We start from the raw sequence: 20,680 nt of genomic DNA, 5'->3' as shown, positions 1-20,680 counted from the left end.
TTATGTTTATGGTATAAATAAAACCTTATTTTCAATTAGAAAAAAGTCAATTTGTGAACAGGTCTTCATTCCAAAATTCATCTTTTAAGGAACCATAATCTGAAACATTGAAATTATATGTAGCAACATAAAGGGATCAATATTGATTGAAAGGAATCCCGCCTATACACTTGTGGGGCACTTGATATCAGCTTCTGTCCATCCATCTCTTTGTCAACGGGAGACTCAGCTGTCATGGTCACTGCACAGTCTTACAGCACCGTCCAGAGCCCCAGCCAGACATTCACCGTTTGGATGGGTCCCTGCAAGCCTCCACTTGGGTCCTGGACCGCATAGACTTTACGTTTACTGTTACAGGATCCTTTCAGCCACTGTGTGGTGCCTGTGCAGGATCTTCAGCTATAACAGGATCTTCAACTTACCCATGTGATCACAGCCCAGACTCTTCTCATGACCGTTAGGGTTCCACTCAGGCTGACCACTTTGATGTTAACTTCACCAGTGATAAATCGTGCAGTTTTACAGCTGATCAGCATAACCTTCCAGATTCCACACAGATTTGTACCATTGCCTTCCAGTGTCAACATTTTACTTAAATCTTGGGACATCATCAGAAGGCAACCTGCATGGTGATTTCATGTATCCCAGCGACTTCCATGGAACATCAGCTCCTGTTTGTTACATACATAACATTATTGATCTGTCCAGGGAACTGATAAGAAAACTTCGGCATGACGACAGGCTCCCTCTACCCAACTTTAAGAGGAAGTTATGTCAGGCCCATGATTCGCTGTTTCCGGATTCCACAGTTTTAGATGAAGACTTCCTTAAACTTGTGAAGAATCCGAACATGAAATTTTCTCTCCCAGCCAGTTGAGTTAAAAACTTATCTACTATTAACAAGTACTAATTGGACATTGACACCGACATAAATTAGACACTCCTCCCCACTCAGGTTTGTCGATTCGTCAAGACCAAGTCGAGCTCATCCACAGCTTACTACAAGCCATAACATGCATGCAAGAACAACTTCTGTCTGCAAATTTGGAAATCCTTACAACTTTTATTGACGCAACACCAACAACTCCTATTGCATGTACAGTCTATGGCTGTCTCATCTCACACCAAAAGGGTAGTGATGTCACAACCCTACACAGTCCCAAAGCTCTTCAACGACCAATTAGTGATTATTATTCAAGCAGGATACCACTGACCATTTCAAGGTTACCACCAACACCCTTGCTGTTAAGGCCCATGGCTCATCGTACTTGTCTAAACGACCATAGGAAAAGAAAAATGTAGGGACACTTCCTTCCACAAGACAAGAAAAAGAAGATCATCCCATGGGGCAAGAATCATTTAAAAGACCTGGACCCGGTTGTATCAAACTTTAATGATGCATTAACGTGTCATTAAACCTTCATTAACTAATGTATCATTAAATCCAGTGGTACTAACGTTTTAATGACGTCGTGGTGTCATTAGCGCGTCATTAACTTAATGAAGGTTCTGGGGCATCATTAGTGTGTCATTAACAACAAACATGGCCGCGAACATATTGTTTGAACGCTTAGGACGCACAAGGAAAGACCGTGTTTTCAGAAAACGAACTCAACACCTCGAATCCATGAGCGATGAAGAAGTAAGGGCACGCTACCGTTTTGGGAAGGCAAGCATCAGATATGTCTGCGATCTTGTGAGAGATGAATTACAGCCCAAATCTGCAAGATCGCACGCACTAAGTGTTGAACTACAGGTAAATGTCGTCAATAGAAACTCAGCTAGTTTGAAAAAAACATATTATTATAGCGCCAAATTTATAGCGGCAATCTTTACAATGAATGAAAAGCACTTCTATGTGGGTCAGCTCACTGGTCTGTGTTGGTAAAGTCTTATGTGCAGCCTAATGATACCAACCTTGTAAATATATTTCACAATAGAAAGTAATGTAAATTCATGGATCCCTTTCACTTCACTCCAGAAAGATACGTTTTCAACTTGGCGTTGTCAGCCATGATCAATTTCATAAGGGGGAGTTACTCTAATGACTTAAACTAAATGTGTCGTGCACACTGAAGAGAACAGTTTTGCGTGTTCGATTCCGGCCAAAAGAACCTTTTGATTAATTAAAGCATGCACATCTTATATCAATAATTAACACTTTACTTAGTGAGACATAATGAAAACGCAGCCAAATAAATAACAAAGTGGATATAAGTATTATGGAAATATTTGAAAATTTGTCAAACCTATCATTAGCCTCTGTATAATCATTTTATCAGGTTCTGGTAGCCCTACGTTTCTTTGCAAGTGGAAGTTTCCTACAAATCACTGGCCACACAATAGGGATAGACAAATCAACAGCCTCACGAGTTGTGAGGAAAGTTTCCCTTGCCATTGCGTCTCTTGTGCCCAAGTTTATTACCTGGCCGTCCGAGAGGGATATAGGCGACATTAGAAAGGAATTCTACAATATATCTCGATTTCCTGGAGTGATCGGATGTATCGATGGGACACATGTACGGATACAGGGACCATCAGACAGCGAACCTGCCTTTGTCAATAGGAAAGGCTACCATTCGATCAACGTTCAAGCAGTGTGTGACAGCCAAGGTGTGTTAAATAATTTTTTTATAATAACAAATCAAATGTCACTGTTAAACCTGTGCATGGAGCATAAACGTCCTCCCTTCAAAGTCACAAGGACAATATGTTTACGACCCTGACACCATTCACGTTGTTAAACGAAATAGCTATCAGACAAATCTTTATAGAATGATATGATTTCAGCATTTGTTGTTTAACGCCGCGATCAGCAATGTTTCAGCTATATTGCAGTGGCTGCATTATGAACCAAGTTCGATGGTAATATTGACTTATATTAACATTGACCACATTTGTCTCGTTCTGTAGGTAAATTTACTAACTTAGTGGCGAGATAGCCAGGCAGTACGCATGACAGCCACGTGTTCAAGATGAGTAACGTGCGGCAACACCTGGTAACACACCATACGACTCTACAAGACGGCGTTATTCTCGGTGACAGTGGATACGCATGTCGTCCGTATTTGATGACTCCGTATCTAAAGCCATCTAGCCCCGAGCAAGAGCGATTCAACTCTTCCCATAAAAGAACAAGGTCAACCATAGAAAGAGCATTTGGGTGGCTCAAACGGCGTTTCCATGTTCTGCACGGTGAAATCAGGATGAGCCCAGAGAGAGTTTGCACCATCATTGGTTAGTTTACTAAGATAATAATATACACTGTAACTATGAAATACATTTGAAGATAACCGATTTATAAGTGCTAACACCAGTGGGAAACACTCATTCATATAACATAAAAATCGAATGATAACAATTCTGTAGACCCTTTAAACAATCATACTATATTTCACAGGTGCTTGTGCTGTGTTGCATAATCTGGCGATAATTCTTCGTGAACCCATGCTGGATGTTGATGGAGAGGACGACAGTAACATTGAAGGGCAATATACAGGTCCCGAAGATGGACGGGGCATCCGTGATTATATCACAAGGCACTATTTCACTAACTGAAATGATCAAACTGTCTCTGCTTTAATACAACTATACAGAAGAATGCAGAGATACCATCTGTTGTCACTGAAGAAAATAGTTGACAGTGTTCGCAGTATGTATTTGCCAATGCGTGCAAATATAATTTTTACAAATATTTAACCAAAATCTTTTGCGTGCACTTTTGTCTTTTCGTGTTGAATCAAAGGGATATAGTTTCCGAGCTTTGTTTAACTAAAATTTAGATTCCTGCGTAAATATTGTCCAGAGTACACAGTGCACATTTCCCTTCAGAAAAAATACACCTAAACGCTACACGGATACAATGAGTTTGAATTTGTTGCACAACGCCAAGACTTCACGGTGAGCATGTAAGGTTCTTCTGACCTGACCGAAGAGGTTTCAATCTAAGGGATGGGCGAGTAGAGAAAGGACTTGGCACTACGTGTTTGTTAGCATTGCTGCAAGAAGTAAGATTCCAGTATTAATTAATACGACATACTCTTCGATGGACACGATTTGATTTCCCCCCAGTCTGGACCAAAGGCCTGAAAAAATACATTGTTTTTGGATCATGCGAGTCTCCGTGTGTATATACAGTGAATGTTACGCTATATACGCGTGTGTTAAAGGCCAAAATTAGTATGAGTGTTTCAATCTAAGGGATGGGCGAGTAGAGAAAAGGACTTGGCACTACATGTTTGTTAGCATTGCTGCAAGAAGTAAGATTCCAGTATTAATTAACAGGACATACTCTTCGATGGTACTAATGTCGTCATGTAATGCAGATGCGTCGACAGACACTTCTCCTTCTGGGTAGATCTGTGTGCTGGAACAACTGGGCACAGACGCTTCCTGAGTAGGGACATCGCAAACATTTTCTTCTAAAGCCCGTGCTAACAGGTGTAATGTCGAAGGAGAGCCAATTACATCGGCGACTTCCGTACCTGCACACACATACAGTTTTTTGCGCACTTATTGAACATCAGTTAATAATATAATTAATATTTTTACACTGTTAAAACGGGAGAGGTACGGCACCAGGGTTATTATCATTTGTTTTATTACCAAAGGAAATGATATATTAGAATTGTATGATATATTTGTGTGATGACACGGCCTATTTTATGTCTGCAGCCACCTTCAGAAAAATGACTGCTATAATGTGAAATATTTTTTCAACCAATTTTCGTTGTCATAAGAAAATTCTCTCATGAAAAGTATAAATGCTTCACATAAAATTTGCATTTAGAGACGAAGAATGTCAAGATTTGAACTTAACATCGAAAGACACAACATGAACTTCTTGGTTTGGAATAGGGGTAATGAGAGTTGCCCCCCCTTCTCTTTCCACAATGGCTGCCTGTCGGAGAACGGATGAGAAATACCATTACAAATGTAAATATGCACTGTGTATTTTATCACACGCTCCAATTTAATTGAAAGTGTTGTCAAAAAGGTTGGTTAAATGTTCTTTTTTCATTTCCTTTTGATTAATGATCATCAAATCATGTGCAATACCCGATTCCCCATAACCTTGTTCAACGTGTATGAACAGCTGATTAGGCTACTAGTTCGTTGTATCATGTAAAGTACTTTTTTAACACTTACAACAGTTTGTGTATCGATATTTTATTGAATGCACGCGACATACCCATTTGCATCACTAGATCGTCCGATTCGATGCCCGTGAGTCCAGTGAAACTGGGACATTCCTTGTAAATGTCGACTATCTTTTCACTCGTCGTGGAAAGTGGGGCAATACAGGGCCCTCCCCCGGTCTTCCTCATGTCCAGCTGTCTGTTACTGAATTCCCTTTTGGCCGTCTGGTGCATGTTCGTCCATTTTGTTTTTATTTCTTTTGTTGTACGCTGACAAACACCGAGAGCGTTAACTTTGGAAGTAATGTCTGCCCAAATAGCCTTCTTTCTTTCGTGGGTGACGGTGCTACACAACTTACTGTTAAGTATGGAGATGTGTTTCTCCACCAACTCGGCAATAAGCTGAATTTCGGAGCTGTCGAAATTCTTGTTTCTATTCCTAGGTTTAGGTTGATACGATGCCATTTTGACAGACGACCGGAAGTAACGCGTACGTGTTTACATCAAGGAATTGTGGGAAATATTTAGGGGAAACACCGAATTTAATGACAGGTTAATGAAGACACTTACATTAAGGCATCATTAGATAATGATATGCTAATAAACGTTTGATACAACCGATTTTAATGATGCCATTAACTAATGGTGCATTAAGCATTTAATGTATCATTAGGGTTTAATGTAGCCATTAGTTAATGAGGCTTTGATACAACCGGGTCCTGATTGCCTACAACAAGCTGATTCCTTTTGCCAGCCTGAACCCAATCATCATAGATCCAGTCAGGGGGACGCGGGGACCGTATATGACTCTACCCCTGCACCTACTACCATCATAGACCTTTTTGATTTGGTTACGCCTACAGATCTAAAATTACCAACTTTCCCTTTACTACTGACCCTAGGTACAGTGGGAGGACGTCTATTACACTTTGCCGACAGCTGGAAAATTATTACAGCCAACTGCTCTATTCTAGACATCATCAATCATTTGTTACAAGCCACACTTTGAGACCTTAACTAAGCTTGTATCCCATTCCAAGCGTCTCAGTTTCCATCTGGAAGGAGTCAAGTTGGCTGCAGCCGACCTAGCCATCAAAACCTTATTAGACAAGCAGGCCATCCAGGAACAGACACACATGAGTATGAAATATAACTCCCTGATACTCATGGTTCAAAAGAAGAATTCTACCGAAATGAGAATGATCATAGACTTCAAGGTCCTGAACAAATACTTCTTGATACCTCCTCCAAAATTCCAGATGGAATTTGTACAGAAACTATGTTCAACACAACGTTAAGGAGATTGGCTCTTTAGCATCAACGTCCATGATGCATACCTGCATGTGCCAATTCATCCATCATCCCAGAGATATCTACTATTTTCCAGTTTAATGCTCGTCGTTACGAGTTCTCGGTACTTCCTTTTGGGATCTTGGTTGCCCCTTGATTGTTCAACAAAATAACAGCCCAAATCTTCAGTTTCGCCCATCTACACAGGTCCGCCTCCATGGATATTTGGACAACTCTCTAGTGGGGTATATCCACAGAACCCCATCATTTTAACACTATCAGCCAGAATATGTGGGTTACATATTTCAGCGAAATGTTTCAGTCCGACAGTATAAACCTCAAGAATAATCAGATTAATACTGAAGACCCGGTCAATTAGGACAGATTGCAGCTTCTTCAGGGTTTTCCAGGGGCGGTCAGTTAGCCTAGTGGTTAAAGCGTTTGCTTGTCACGCCGAAGACCCGGGTTTGAATCCTGACATGGGTAAAATGTGTGAAGCCCATTTCTGGTGTCCCCCGCCGTGATATTGCTGTATTATTACTAAAAGCGGCGTAAAACCAAACTCACTCACTCACTCAGGGTTTTCCAAACTCGACTCATGACACATCTGGGGTCCCTCATTCATCCCTCCAAGTCAGAACTGACACTTACCTGAGACATCCTCTACATAGGAGCTTGCTTGGGACACCATGGGACATCTCTGCCCTCCGGACATCGATTTACTTACACTCTTCTAATGATGGACAAGGCGCTATCTCAGCCACGTCTTTCGATCAGATGGTGGATGTCCTTTATTATTAATTAACCTCACTACAGGATATGACCCACAGGGGCAGGCTGCAGTTACGCCCTCTACAATCCTGGATCAACGACACACGAGACCTCTCTCTTGACACTCTAGTGTCCCTTCCAACATACTAACATCAAGACCTTCTCTGGCTTCATTCCATGACGATGCATTGTCAGGCATTCCTATCACCCGCACCACCAGCTTATTTACGGTTGCGCTATAAATAGCAAAGCACATGGTCATGTGTACACGTGACAGATGAATGTTGTCAAATTGTAATTTGGAGTATATATTTACGGATGAACGGCAACAGTAACAGTAACATTAATAAGCGACAAGATTATACAATTTTTTCGGATAATAACGTAAATATTTGGGCATTTGTTTGGTTACTTGCATTCCAGAGTCAGGCCTATCATATTACAAAATAGACAGATCACATTTTTAAAACGTTAATTAATAAGGTTTTTACAACTATTGTTTTGTAATATGCGAAATTTAGAAAACCTGAAGTTGCGCCAATATTTCTTACTTTGACAACAACACAGCAACATGTCACGTCTATTAACATAACAATGCACAAAACCAACTGATACCAAATGTATTAAAAGGCAACAAAACAAGACTAGATGCTCTGACCTACAATAGACCATTCTAGATATTGTACTTGTACTTACGATAACGAAAAATCCAATGCACATATTCCAAGAAAATTTTAATCACTGATTCCTTTTCTTTCACAATTTTTTTCACACATCAAAACGAGTTTTATATTTAGATCCACATGTGTCCCATGTATTGTTTGTTCGGTGGATTTGGATATAAATCGCGCACAAGTTTCAAGACACAATCTAGCATCACTTCACGTTTTGTCCACACCAATCCTGCATCCACGCCTACGTTTAACATCCGTCTCTTCATGTCCAGGTATCTGGGATCTCTCCAAGCATTTCGTCTGTTCAGCTCTGTCCAGAAGTATTTGTAGCGCTGTTTCCGAATTGACAAATTTCTGCAACTACGTGGGGCGCCATTCCCTAACCTCGACAGCCTGTGCTGTGTCACGCAGGGTTGACAAAACACAGTGAGAGCAGGCATCTTCTCCTTCAATGGGCTTCACAATAAATCTGGCTGTGACACTGAACAACCAATACCAAGAATCGGCAATGAATTTGTCAATGTTTCTGTTGCACTTGCAAGGGTGGGAAGAGAGGCGCCATCTTGTTGATTCGAGTTTGCAGCCGGAATTATGTCATCTTCAATTGGAACTTTCTCCACGAGAAAGTCATCAATGTCATAATCAAAATGACCAAAGGCTCCCCTAATCATCTCAAACAACTCTTCTGTCAAATTAAGCGTCACACGAAAATGTTTGATGCTCATATTGAAGACAAGGTAACTTGCAAACTATTTGACAGATGTTGTAAGCAGTAATCCAGTTTGGATACGCGCTCGTGGCGTGGTTGCTAGGAGATCGCGTGGTCGGTAAGGGGGCATGCAAAAAGTTTTAGAAAGTAATTAGAAGAAATCCACATTTGTTTCAAAAAGTCGTGCCTTATCCCATTTTCTAATTATATATATAAATAATGGCAATCTAGAAATAGCACGTACATCATTTTTTAATAATAATATTAACGAAAACAAATATTTACTATAAAATGCATTTTTATTTATTATTGCATCCCGGGGTCATAACCCTGATCAGGTTGGAGTGTGTCGAAGGTCACCTTCATTCGCAAGTTTGTTTACATAACATCGATGCCAGATTGTTTTTGTATTTCAACATTTGATGCGTTATCAGTGGAAAAAAATGGATTTAATCAGTCCGAATAGGTTGTGTGTTGGGTTTATTCCAGACATATAGTTACTTTTCACAGTGACCATATACCGAGTATATGGTCTCTGTTTTTCAGTTCTGTGTTTGTGATCAGAACGCACCAAAACGCACCTTGCTTCACCAACCAAATTATTAATTACTATTGTTACAGGTTGTGTTGGTAAGTATTTCTGTAAGTGAATGCTATATTTCTAGACAGATTTGTTTTTGTGTATTGCTTAACTCCACACTCAGCAATATTCCAGTCATAATTATGACGCCATTGTGGAAATAATCGAGTATGTACCAGACAATCCAGTGATTGACATCATGAGAAACACACCTCCCTTCGCGGATAAAGTTTTTGCATATGCTCCCGCGTGCTGAGCTTACTGTGTAGTTCAGACTGTCATTTCGCTGTGAGAGGCTATTGTGACATACCAAGTCGTACTGATCGTACTTCCACAGAAACATTGAAAATCGGAAAGATTTGAGATATTAGAATTTAGTGTTGGTTTGAAATCACTTGAATTCAAAGTAAACTTACTTTAGTGTTCGTATTCTGCACTAGATCTAGATTGTTTCTGTTGTTATACCCCCGACAAAATGTCGGGGGTATATAGTTATACCAAGATTCCGTCTGTCCGTCCGAAAACTTTGTCTGCGCGATTTCTCTTAAACTATTCAGTGGATTCATCTCAAACTTAGTACATATAATCTGTGTTATATGGAGGGGTGCAGTCAAAAGAAAAAAAGTATTTTTATTTATGTTCCATTTTTTTATGAATTTTTCAAACCCTAACATCCGTCCGAAAACTTTGTCCGCGCGATTTCTCTTAAACCATTCTGTGGATTCATCTCAAACTTAGTACATATAATCTGTGTCATATGGAGAGGTGCAGTCAAAAGAAAAAAATTGTTTTCATTTATTTTCCATTTTTTAATGATATTTTCAAATCCTAACGTCCGTCTGAAAACTTTGTCCGTGCGATTTCTCTTAAACTATTCAGTGGATTCATCTCAAACTTAGTGCATATAATCTGTGTAATATGAAGGGGTGCAGCCAAAAGAAAAAAAATATTTTTATTAATTTTCCATTTTTTTATGAATTTTTCAAACCCTAACGTCCATCCGAAAAATTTGTCCGCACGATTTCTCTTAAACTATTCAGTGGATTCATCTCCAACTTAATACGTATAATCTGTGTCATATGAAGGGGTGCAGTCAAAAGAATTTTTTTGTTGTTTTTATTAATTTTCAATTTTTTTATGAATTTTTCAAACCCCAACGTCTGTCCGACGTATTGTATTAATCATACAATAAAACATTTGACTCTCCAAAAATATTTTTGACTCCCAAAAATTCATAGACTGAGTCAAGGTGACTCTCAGATATTGGAGTCTAGAGGGAACCCTGCCTAACCCCATCCTAGCTATTTAATTTGTAACTACTGACATACTAGGCGGGTCGGGGGTATTAGTGAGCCACGCTCACTTTTTCACTTGTTTCTACTGAATTATCATGGATGTACCAAGACTTCGGGATGAAAATAGGCAGGAAAATCCTCGAAGAAAACGGCCATCTGATTCTTCGGAGACAGTGAAAGAACGAAATGAAAAAAGAAAACTATCGTCGTCTACCAACATTTCTGGAACTATTCGTTTTATGTGAGTGATGAAAATGAGAAATTTTCAGTCTATAACAAGTTAGATGCTGTTAAATTAACCATGGCCAAGAAAATTTCTGAAGTTTCTAATACCCTCGGTTTTGTGTGAAGTGTTTGACTTTTATTTGAATCATCATGGACGGGGTGCTTTTGAACAGACCGAACCTTCTGAACGGGAATTGTTGATACCACCTTCTTGTCAAATATATTCGCGTGAAGACACCTCCGAGGAACTCTTCGTTGTTACTCAGTCAGCGTTACAGAATTTAACTGATCGGGTTCATTATCATGCAACTCAAGAGAACTGTATGCACGCCTTAAAACTTAATGAAATAAGCAGATTTGGACACGTCGGAAAAGTTTCCTGCGGTTGTGGTCAGCATTGTGTAAAATGGGACACGTCTAGTCATATTGAAGGGGGAAAGTTTCAAGTGAATACTCGCATTGTTCATGGCTTGTTGATGTCTGGACTTCGTTTTGTACAATATGGAAGATTTTGTACACATGCTAACTTGGGAATTTGTTCTGAGGCATTCGTCAGTTCGCATTATGATCGTCATTGTGACATTGTTAGTGATATGGCTAAGGAATCATGTGATGACGCGGCGAACGAGGCTGTGTGTATCACATTGTTGAAATCTATTGATCAGAAAGAAGATTATTGAGGCATTGACATTATGACAGATGCTCGTCATGGGTGGAGAAAAAATGCAGCCGAGAGCGACATTGTGGCATGCCACAAAAGGAATCAGCAAGGAATTAAAATCTGTGTCACGGGGACCCGCGAAGTTTCATGGAGTGACGTGGCACGAGGAACTTTCGGACAAGTCTGCCTCCATCAAAACACATTGCTACTGGGCAATGAGAACGTGTGACGGAAGCGAAAAAAAACTACTTTCATCACTTGACAACATTATTGACCATTACCAGGGTTTTCACGATCTTTGTTATCCAGATTCCAGGTGCAGGCAAGACGAACACTATTATCCGACGAAAACACTGTTGAAATCACCGAGTGCGGATGATATTTTGAGAAATGCTACTCACAAACTCCAAATGTATCGTACACCACAGGATTACGTTTGGTGCCGTGACACACATTATGTTGAATGTTTTAATAACACTGCTCTTATTTATCACAACAAACATATTTCGTTCTCATCCAGAGAATACAAGCGCAGGACGAATTTGTGTGTGTTAGACTGGATTGAAAACATAGATCGGGGACATTCCACAGTGACATTTAATGAAGATGTGCGCCATCACCGAAGACGAAATAGCAGAAAGGTTTTGAAACCAAAGACGTACGCGTTTGTTGAGAAGTCGTGGAATAGTTTGATGAATATTTACTACCATTAATGGTGAGTGTGTCATTGCACAAACTTACGTCCTTGTTGCCACGTGGATGGGTGTTTACATATCATGTCGCCTCATCACCCGTTTACGTATTAACCAATGAAATGTGTGTGTTATTAATGACGTCATATTACTCGGATAAGCTCCGCCCACTAGAGTGCGGTAGTTCCTACCGCAGATGCCCCTTAAAGTCCACTATAGCCTCAAGGTATCACCTAAAAGCACAAAATGCTCCTCCTATTCTGGGCACCAGTTTAGCTTATGCAATGAGATCTTCAGGGTATATATTCGTTCGGACCTGTTATCACTGCTAAGGCTATAGCAAATCCATAATTTTTCCTCCCTTCTATGGAAAAAATGGATTCAACCAGAAGCTACTAAAGGTGAGTACACCTTTTGTTCATTAGCTTCGGGAAAGACCACATGATATTTGATATTGCATGTGGCACAATTGATTGGAAGGAACGTCAAAATTACAGAATTGGAACTGGAAGTGATGTCATATGACCAGAAGGGATGACATAATGACCTAAAGGGAACTGGAAATGCCATCAAAGGAAGGAAATGATGACATAAACCGGAACTGACGTCAGATCCGGAAAGATCACTACTGAAATTGTCGTCAGAACCAAAATGCTCTAACAGTCATTACTAGGTATATCAGCAATATATCGGCAATTCAAGAGAGGTATCACATACTGGCTGACCATTCCATTGCAGGATTTTCCAGTCCACTTGAGAATAGTTGGAAGTCTACTAGACCTACTGACCTACTGTCAGATATACAAGGGAGTTTACTAGAGGCAGAACCCGCCTTTTCCCGCATACATTCTGGTAATGAAGTAATAGAGGTAGATAATTCGTAAGAATTATCAAGACAATAGTTATCATTGTTAATAATTCTAAGAATACTACCTCCATTACATCAGAAGTAATCCCACCCACCTCCCCAATAATCTGTCTCTAGTTGGTTAATGTTTTGAAAGATGTGCGGATTTCCCGCCTTTCACACGGAAGAACCGTTATCCACTTAATATGACACCAAGCGAAAACATCACAATATCGGCAAGCCCTACCCTTCCGAAATTTGCACCATGTTCCCTTTTGTAAATAGGATTGCATCATCATACTACCACTCACAAACTTCTTTATATTTAAAAAAACAACAACTATAGATAAAGATAATATGAGCAGTTGATTCTAAGAAACAACAGATGATGTTATCATTTCCAAATGGCAGTTAACAAGCAGTTTCAAAAAGTGGTTTACAAATGTTTACTAAAATAGTTTTCGTGAGTTTGAACTTGTAATTCTTGTGAGCAACCATCAAACACGATTTTTACCCTAAGCCAATAAACAGCAATAGATAGCATGCATTAGGGATAGATGAAGTGTGCAACATCTCCATAGATCTAATTATAGTTTAATTAATCGTGATGTTTCCTCAGATATATTTTAGATTCCATTTCTTCCAGGATAAACAACTGTGTTGGAGAAGAAAACCACTATGCTTTCTTCCTCCTGCTGCTTTATGCCTTCCTTTTGAGTGCAGTGGTCTTCCTGTTATGTATGCTTCATTTTTGGGTGTACCCAAAATGTCAGCAATGTGATAAGGTAGGTATTATCAGGTCAACTGTTCTACAGACAATTTAGTCTCTACAATGAAGTACACCATCTGTTGTCTGCAGCCATCATGTTGACACTTCTGTATTTCAAAACTAGTTTGGAGTTCCACCAGCCTTGATTTATGGATATTGTTTAACCTTTAGCCTGCTAAATTGTTTGAGCATAAGGTGCTGTAAAGAGGGTGGATGATTTCAAACAGTTGGTGCTTCATTAATATAAACAAGGGCCAATTGAAGAAATATTTTGCACATATATTCCTGATACTGATTGAAACCTACTCATTACTATATAAAAATATCCTGATGTTTTCTATCATACCAAGGCTAAGACCAAAACAAACACAAAATTTATAGATTTACTTGAACTCACCTAAGTTACAGTAGTGAAGGTGGTTTGCATTTCATGTTAGGAACCCTTTGAAATCGATGAATTTGTGCCAATTGATTTAAGTAATCATATCTTAATTTTAATTGATTATATATTCGATTATTTAATTGGCAAATAACTGCACGATGGTAAATTATATACTTTTTCAGTATATTTATTACTCAAATGTTAAGCAGAAAAAACCCCTTAATTTTCGAGGTCATCATTTGAGTTTCTGAAATATGAATATTTGGGTTAATCTAATGTATCATGTTATAAAATTTGCAGGAAACAATTAATGACTTATAAATTTTCACCAATCCTTATTTCAAGTGTTTTGTTTGATTGTTTACGATATACGAAAATATAAATCTGGTGTCATCATGCTAGTAGCTGTACGTAAATCAAATATGTTCCTTTTCCTTTGTCCTCAGCATAACTTATTGCTATTTCAATGTCAACAAAGTTTACATTGCCTTCATGTATATACCTTTATGTATATAAAGTTGACAATCTTCTCAGTCGAAGAATGTTTCATTTGTCCTGTTCTGTTTAAAATTACAAGAGGAAAACGCAATTAAGGATTGCAAAGTCTGCTGGAGTAGTATAGGTAATGATGGTTCGGGTCCACTTCCACTGGAGCCAGATTTATATACCTATACCAGGGTTTCCCCTGACGCAGAATTCTTGCGTATATGGCTCTCAATTAAGGAAAAATACGTCCAGAAATAAATGACTGCGTCATGACTGACACAATTTCAAAATATCTATGTTGTTGTTTACCAGCTTTGGAATGAAAATATTACAACTACTCACCTGAACTTAATTTATAAACATTTTCTGAAGACAATATATGCAAACATCTTAAAATTTACGTCTAGTTTTTAATTAATCGTCGTTTTTAGAAGTAACATAACTTCGCATAACACCACTGCCACGGGCTAATTTGCATAGCCTGTCACATGACCAGACTTTTCTCTCGTTTTAAAACCAACGCTCAAATCAGAACAGTGTATCGGATGACATTAACTATGTAACGTTAGTATCAGACATTGTGTAAAGACCAATACGTGTTCTGATTCCAGGGTACTTGAAGACTTGACCATATTAAGGCTAAAAAAATAATAGTCTTGGTTATCAGGCTCTGCCCGCTTTACATATTGTTTTGCATAATTATATAGATATGCTACTAAAACTGTGCGACTGTGAGGTACACGACAAAATATATATAAGTGAACGTAACTCTCACACTCTGTGTGGCTTCGATGACAGCATGTGATGTAAACAAAGGTAAACTCTGCAAATGGACAAGGTTTTTCATGTTTTGGCATATTTTCTCACTAAAAGTTAACCATGACATATGTTTATCTAGCTGTGTAGACTCGTAAAAAAATGAAACAGAAGAAAATATTATCATTGTTGCGGAGAATAATGTGATTTGGTGCGGTCACAGTATGTGGTTAAGCAGAACCTATGGAACGGGGTAAACGGAAGTTGTAAGTATCGGAGGGACACATGTTTTTGCCGAAATTTAGGTAAACATTATTGAATGAAGTTTTAAATAAAATTTATAAGATAGATGACAAACATAAGGTCAGATATACAGAGAACACATTTTTATTACTAGATAGTGTAACAACAGGATTAACTTGCGTAATTTAATTCGGATTTGTTATGCTATTTCCGATGACGGATCATGACAGCCTGAAATCAGACTGAAGAAAAGTCTGTGCGTATTGTACTCGAGATATATTTTTTTCAGGATTTAATTGCCCATAATTAGGGGTGCGTATTATACACGAATAAATATGGTATATACGAAATGTAAAGCTTTTGGCATGTTTATTGTTGCTAATAAACTGTATTCAACCAGAAAATATTATTAGTGTTCACAGTTCTTCAGTTCAACTTCACTGTTGAGAGATAATACAAGATAACTAGATAAAACATGTAAATGAGTTAGTGGTATTAAATTATAATCTGACATGAAATGTATTTTAATATCCATCCATGATAAAAAATTATGTCTCACAGATGAGACTGATGTTATTTATTCATCCTGTATTAGTGTCACTGTAAATTGTTTCATGAGCTGTGAAGTAATTAAAGATTGTGAAAAAATATAACCAACAAACTTTGTTTTTCATTCATATATCCTTTATTACTCTGTAGTACCATCAGCTTAGAACATTAATTAGCACTTGTTAACTTAAACTAAAGACATATTATATTCAAAAGATACTTAACTTTAAGTGTAACATTAACAGTGAACACTTTAAATTTCATTAATCATACAATAAAACATTTGACTCTCAAAAAATATTTTTGACTCCCAAAAATTCGTAGGCTGAGTCAGGGTGACTCTCAGATATTGGAGTCTATGGGGAACCCTGCTATACCACCACTACAGGGACACCACAATAAAGACGTTTTAAACAAATCTTTAAATTTATTATGCAAAGTAATAAATAAAATCAACAAAAATATATCTAAAAGTAATCAAACTTACATCTAAGTTATTATTTCCATCTTTTCGTTCAATCGCGTGTAATAAGTCAAATGACATCTCGGCTTTTGTCGCCTTGAATTCTCGGCTCGGACACGATGTTTAATGCAAAAATATATGCATGAAAAATCTTTGTCACAGCTCGTAACCTAGCTCGATACATTCACGAAGTTCCATATTTTTAATATATATCGTGATTTCCTGCTTAAAACGTTCAGAATAACACAATTCAACAAAAATCTTTCGCCAACTTCTGAAATTTATTAAACACGAGCTTGGTATCACAGCTGTAATTTGATTGGCTGTCTAAGGTCAAAATTGACCAATCACAAAACTTGTAGCAGATTTCGGCAAGAAAGCGTCATTAGAAACCAATTTTAATCCAATGAAATAGCTGTTATAACTACGGAAAAAAAACAGGCGATGTTACAAGCATGTAGATGAAGGAATAAGCTTTCCAGCGATGTGTCGTATGCCATTCTTCGACGAACGTGTTATTCATACGAAGCCTCGAAAACGGGGGTATTTCTTCATGTTACTGAGGGGGCGGTTGGGTAGCCTAGTGGTTAAAGCATTAGCTCGACATGCCGAAGACCCGGGTTCGATTCCCGACATGGGTACAATGTGTGAAGCCCATTTCTGGTGTCCCCCGCTGTGATATTGCTGGAATATTGCTAAAAGCGGCGTAAAACCATCCTCACTCACTCACTCATGTTACTGAGCAGACAGTCGCTGTTATCGGGAAATGGATCATGACAGATACTATTTATAATTCTTTTTTAAAATGATTTTCCAATTACGTAAACAATGAAAATAAAACAGAAATAGGTAAGTGGATTTTATCAAATCTTATATTTGCCGAATCGTCAAGTTTTCGCTTCCTTGGTCCTTAAACTGGATGTTAACAACGTGTTAGCTTACATTTTTTATTTACAACAAACTTAATTAAGTTGTAAATGCATTATTTTAAATAATGTGAAAAACATAACTTTCATACATATAAACCATAGGATCAGACCTTTCAAATCGTGTATAACATGTAGTAGCAAATATATTTTACAAGCAGATATTTTCCTTGATAAATGTTGGCTTCACCTATCACACAAGAGTCTCTGGGAACTTGGTGTCCCAGCAGTAAACACTTCTGGTTGACTGGTGTTGAAAGAGTTAAATTAAATTGTAATGAAAATATTCTCTATTATTTTTACTCATACGTATACCATTATTTTTAACAAAGTGATATTCAACATTTTTACTAAGTTCTTCATTCATTTTACTAGGAGACCAGACTATATACTCTTCTTGCTAATTAGAAAGAAACAATTGATGACCGTATTTGGTTGGTTTGACATCACTAATATAATATATACCCTGTGGTAATTCTCTCCATTTGATAATTTTGTCCCTGAGCATAAATGCTTTGATAGCTTTTTCGAGTTCTTCCTTTGTTGGTTTGTAATTCTCCATTATTATATACATATGTAAGCATTCGTTTACATAACGAATGAAGGTATGATTTTTTATGCGGTACAATCTAATGATAGGAAGCAATCTATTTTTAATCTCCAACAAGTTCTTTTGTTTTGGCACGGAATAATTGACGTACTTGTTGCCTCCCCTGTTCTATGAACTTTTTTTTCTCGTCTTCGCTAATACCACTGGTCTTACGAGAATTTGATCGAATCTCCTGCTTCATTGCGTTGTATTTGGTGAGCTCTGGCAGCACTAAACGAAACTCCTCCTGGGATATTTTACAATCAGCCATTGCTGTTGCAATATGGTCCTCAAAGCTGTTCAACTTTGCTTCGGCGAGTATCCGAATATTATCATGTTTCAATGCTTTCTTTTGCAACTTACGAGAAATAAATCTTATTGCTATTCCTGCCAGTCCTGAGACTCCGGCGGCTATTTCCATGCCAAGTACGATAGGCGCGGCGATTATAGTTGTAAATAAACCAACACCGGCTACACTGAGTCCCATGCCAGCTGTTACAAGCGCGGTGTCAACTCCGTCAATTGATAGAATCTTGGAATTGGAATCTTCTACTGCATCTCCAAACAAGGCTTGCCGCCGTCATATAGCTGGAATATGGCTGAGTGCGGCATTAAACAACAAACCAACCAACCAACCAACCAAACAAGACTTCAATGATAAGCGTAGAAAGATCAGGTATTGCACTCAAGTTATCTTTAATATTACTGAATTCAGTAACCAAATTTAAGCTAACATTTTTTACTGCCAGACGACTAAATACCATATATCCTGGGTTTTCTGGCAGGGGAGAGACTAACACACTTTTTCGTTTTGAGGGGATATAAGCCCCAAGTACGATCCCACTATTCATTATCTTAGTTATATTATGTGCCTTACCCGTCATCACATATGGTGGGGTAATAACGATATTCAGTAGCCACTCTATTTTTTCTTCGATCATAGTCGATTTATTATCATACTAATGTCGACATCGCTTAAATCTCCTAGATTACCTGTGAATGTAACTTCTTTCCGCTTGTATACATTATCTTGTAAGTGTAAAGCATATAACTTACCATCGGTACTGGGTTTACGTAATCCTTCTGTGTCTCCGAGATCGGAAAGCGCAATTGTATTACATTTTCTGAGTGTTCCAGGGCCTGATGAATCAACCATTATTTATAATATGGAGTGTTACACATTATCTTGTAAGTGTAAAGCATATAACTTACCATCGGTACTGGGTTTACGTAATCCTTCTGTGTCTCCGAGATCGGAAAGCGCAATTGTATTACATTTTCTGAGTGTTCCAGGGCCTGATGAATCAACCATTATTTATAATATGGAGTGTTACACTCAAGTATCCTATATGTACAGGTTGGTGTTTTACATCTAATACAGAAATTTTGAGGTCTGAAATATTACCACGCTTTAATTTTTTATATTTTAATGATGAGAAAGATTCCGTTCTACCGCTATTATATTTTTCATCTTTGACTGGAATAGTTCTCAGCAGAGCTGAAGGACTTTCGAGTTGAATATTATCCGTCGTACTGATCTGATCAAGATGGATGCACAACTCTTTATGGGGAACTAAAATGGGTCATTTTGTTCCATGCCGTGTTTCGTTGGGATTTATTATTGTCATTATTTCTCGTCCCGAGTTTACAAGTCCAAGTATATCTGCTATGTTCGGTTTAAGCATTAAAATCTTTTCTCCAGAGTTTAAAATCAGCATCCCATTCGACTCATTTTGTGTGAGACCAACTCCCAAAGGCTTAAAAAATTCATCATTGAGTGAGCATACGCTGTAATACCCATCAGGTATAATGTAATCACTATCATCTAATACACCTAGTACCTGAGTATTATGTCTCGCAGCACTTATATTGGTCCACTGCGGGTAATATGTTCCATCGCATAGAGCGACTTCAAGTTGACCAGCCAAGTTATCGATAGTATGAAGCAGTTGAATAGACTGGCCATTTGTTATTCCTGGGAGTGTGACATACATATTAAATATACAAAGATACTATATCATAACTTAAATATGAAATCAACTTACATTACTAATCAGTCGATTTTAGTAAGTGCCTCTGGTGCTAATTATTTTGTTAATTTCCCTGATATCTTTGAAAAATACAGGGTCACAGCAACTAGCAATAAAATGGTGCACGATTGGTTTCACAATCCAGTGCAATTTTGGCAGAACCAGTTAAACTTTGCCATATGGTGTGCCACAACAGGATGTGGTGTATCTCTTTATGCTCCAGGATTTGAACAAAATAAGTCTGTTTTAACATTTCACGTGTACTATTTGCGCTCCATTACCGCAGGATCGAGCATGGAATTCCACAAATATTCCATACGATAAGAGGGCCTTCGAACGTATTTGGAATGAATTTAGTGTTTCTATGCGTAAAGATTGGCTTATTAAAGGAATTAACCATGGTTTAGGCGTTCCTTACACAGGGAAAATAACCATCAAAGAAGAAAGCAATGATTTATTTAAAGAAGTTAACAAAGGTCCATTTAAGTTGTTGCATACGAACAAACTTTACATAAGAATGTATGATTTTTTTTTAAAAACCCATCATTGGTATAAAGACTGGTAACTTTTGAGTAACGATTGGAGAGGAGTTTTAAGAGTGGTTT

At 38.1% G+C, this 20,680-nt stretch overlaps 1 protein-coding gene across 3 annotated transcripts in view; it reads left to right on the top strand.

Annotated features, from left to right (window-relative positions):
* LOC139480433 (palmitoyltransferase ZDHHC21-like) overlaps window positions 1-20,680 on the top strand; it is a 405,161-nt gene that overhangs the window by 162,330 nt on the left and 222,151 nt on the right. The window contains exon 5 of one of the 3 annotated variants that reach the window (XM_071263508.1): window positions 13,529-13,667. The exons of the other annotated variants lie outside the window; for them this stretch is intronic. Within the exon in view, the coding sequence (XP_071119609.1) occupies window positions 13,529-13,667 (139 nt within the window). The remainder of the gene's footprint in view (window positions 1-13,528; window positions 13,668-20,680) is intronic. 3 annotated transcript variants of the gene reach the window in all.

Source organism: Haliotis cracherodii, unplaced genomic scaffold (genome assembly GCF_022045235.1).
Source record: "Haliotis cracherodii isolate W230 unplaced genomic scaffold, xgHalCrac1.p SCAF_4, whole genome shotgun sequence".
Taxonomy (NCBI): domain Eukaryota; kingdom Metazoa; phylum Mollusca; class Gastropoda; order Lepetellida; family Haliotidae; genus Haliotis; species Haliotis cracherodii.
The sequence above is the reverse complement of the archived record's forward strand: the minus strand, read 5'-3'. Positions and strand labels throughout refer to the sequence as shown.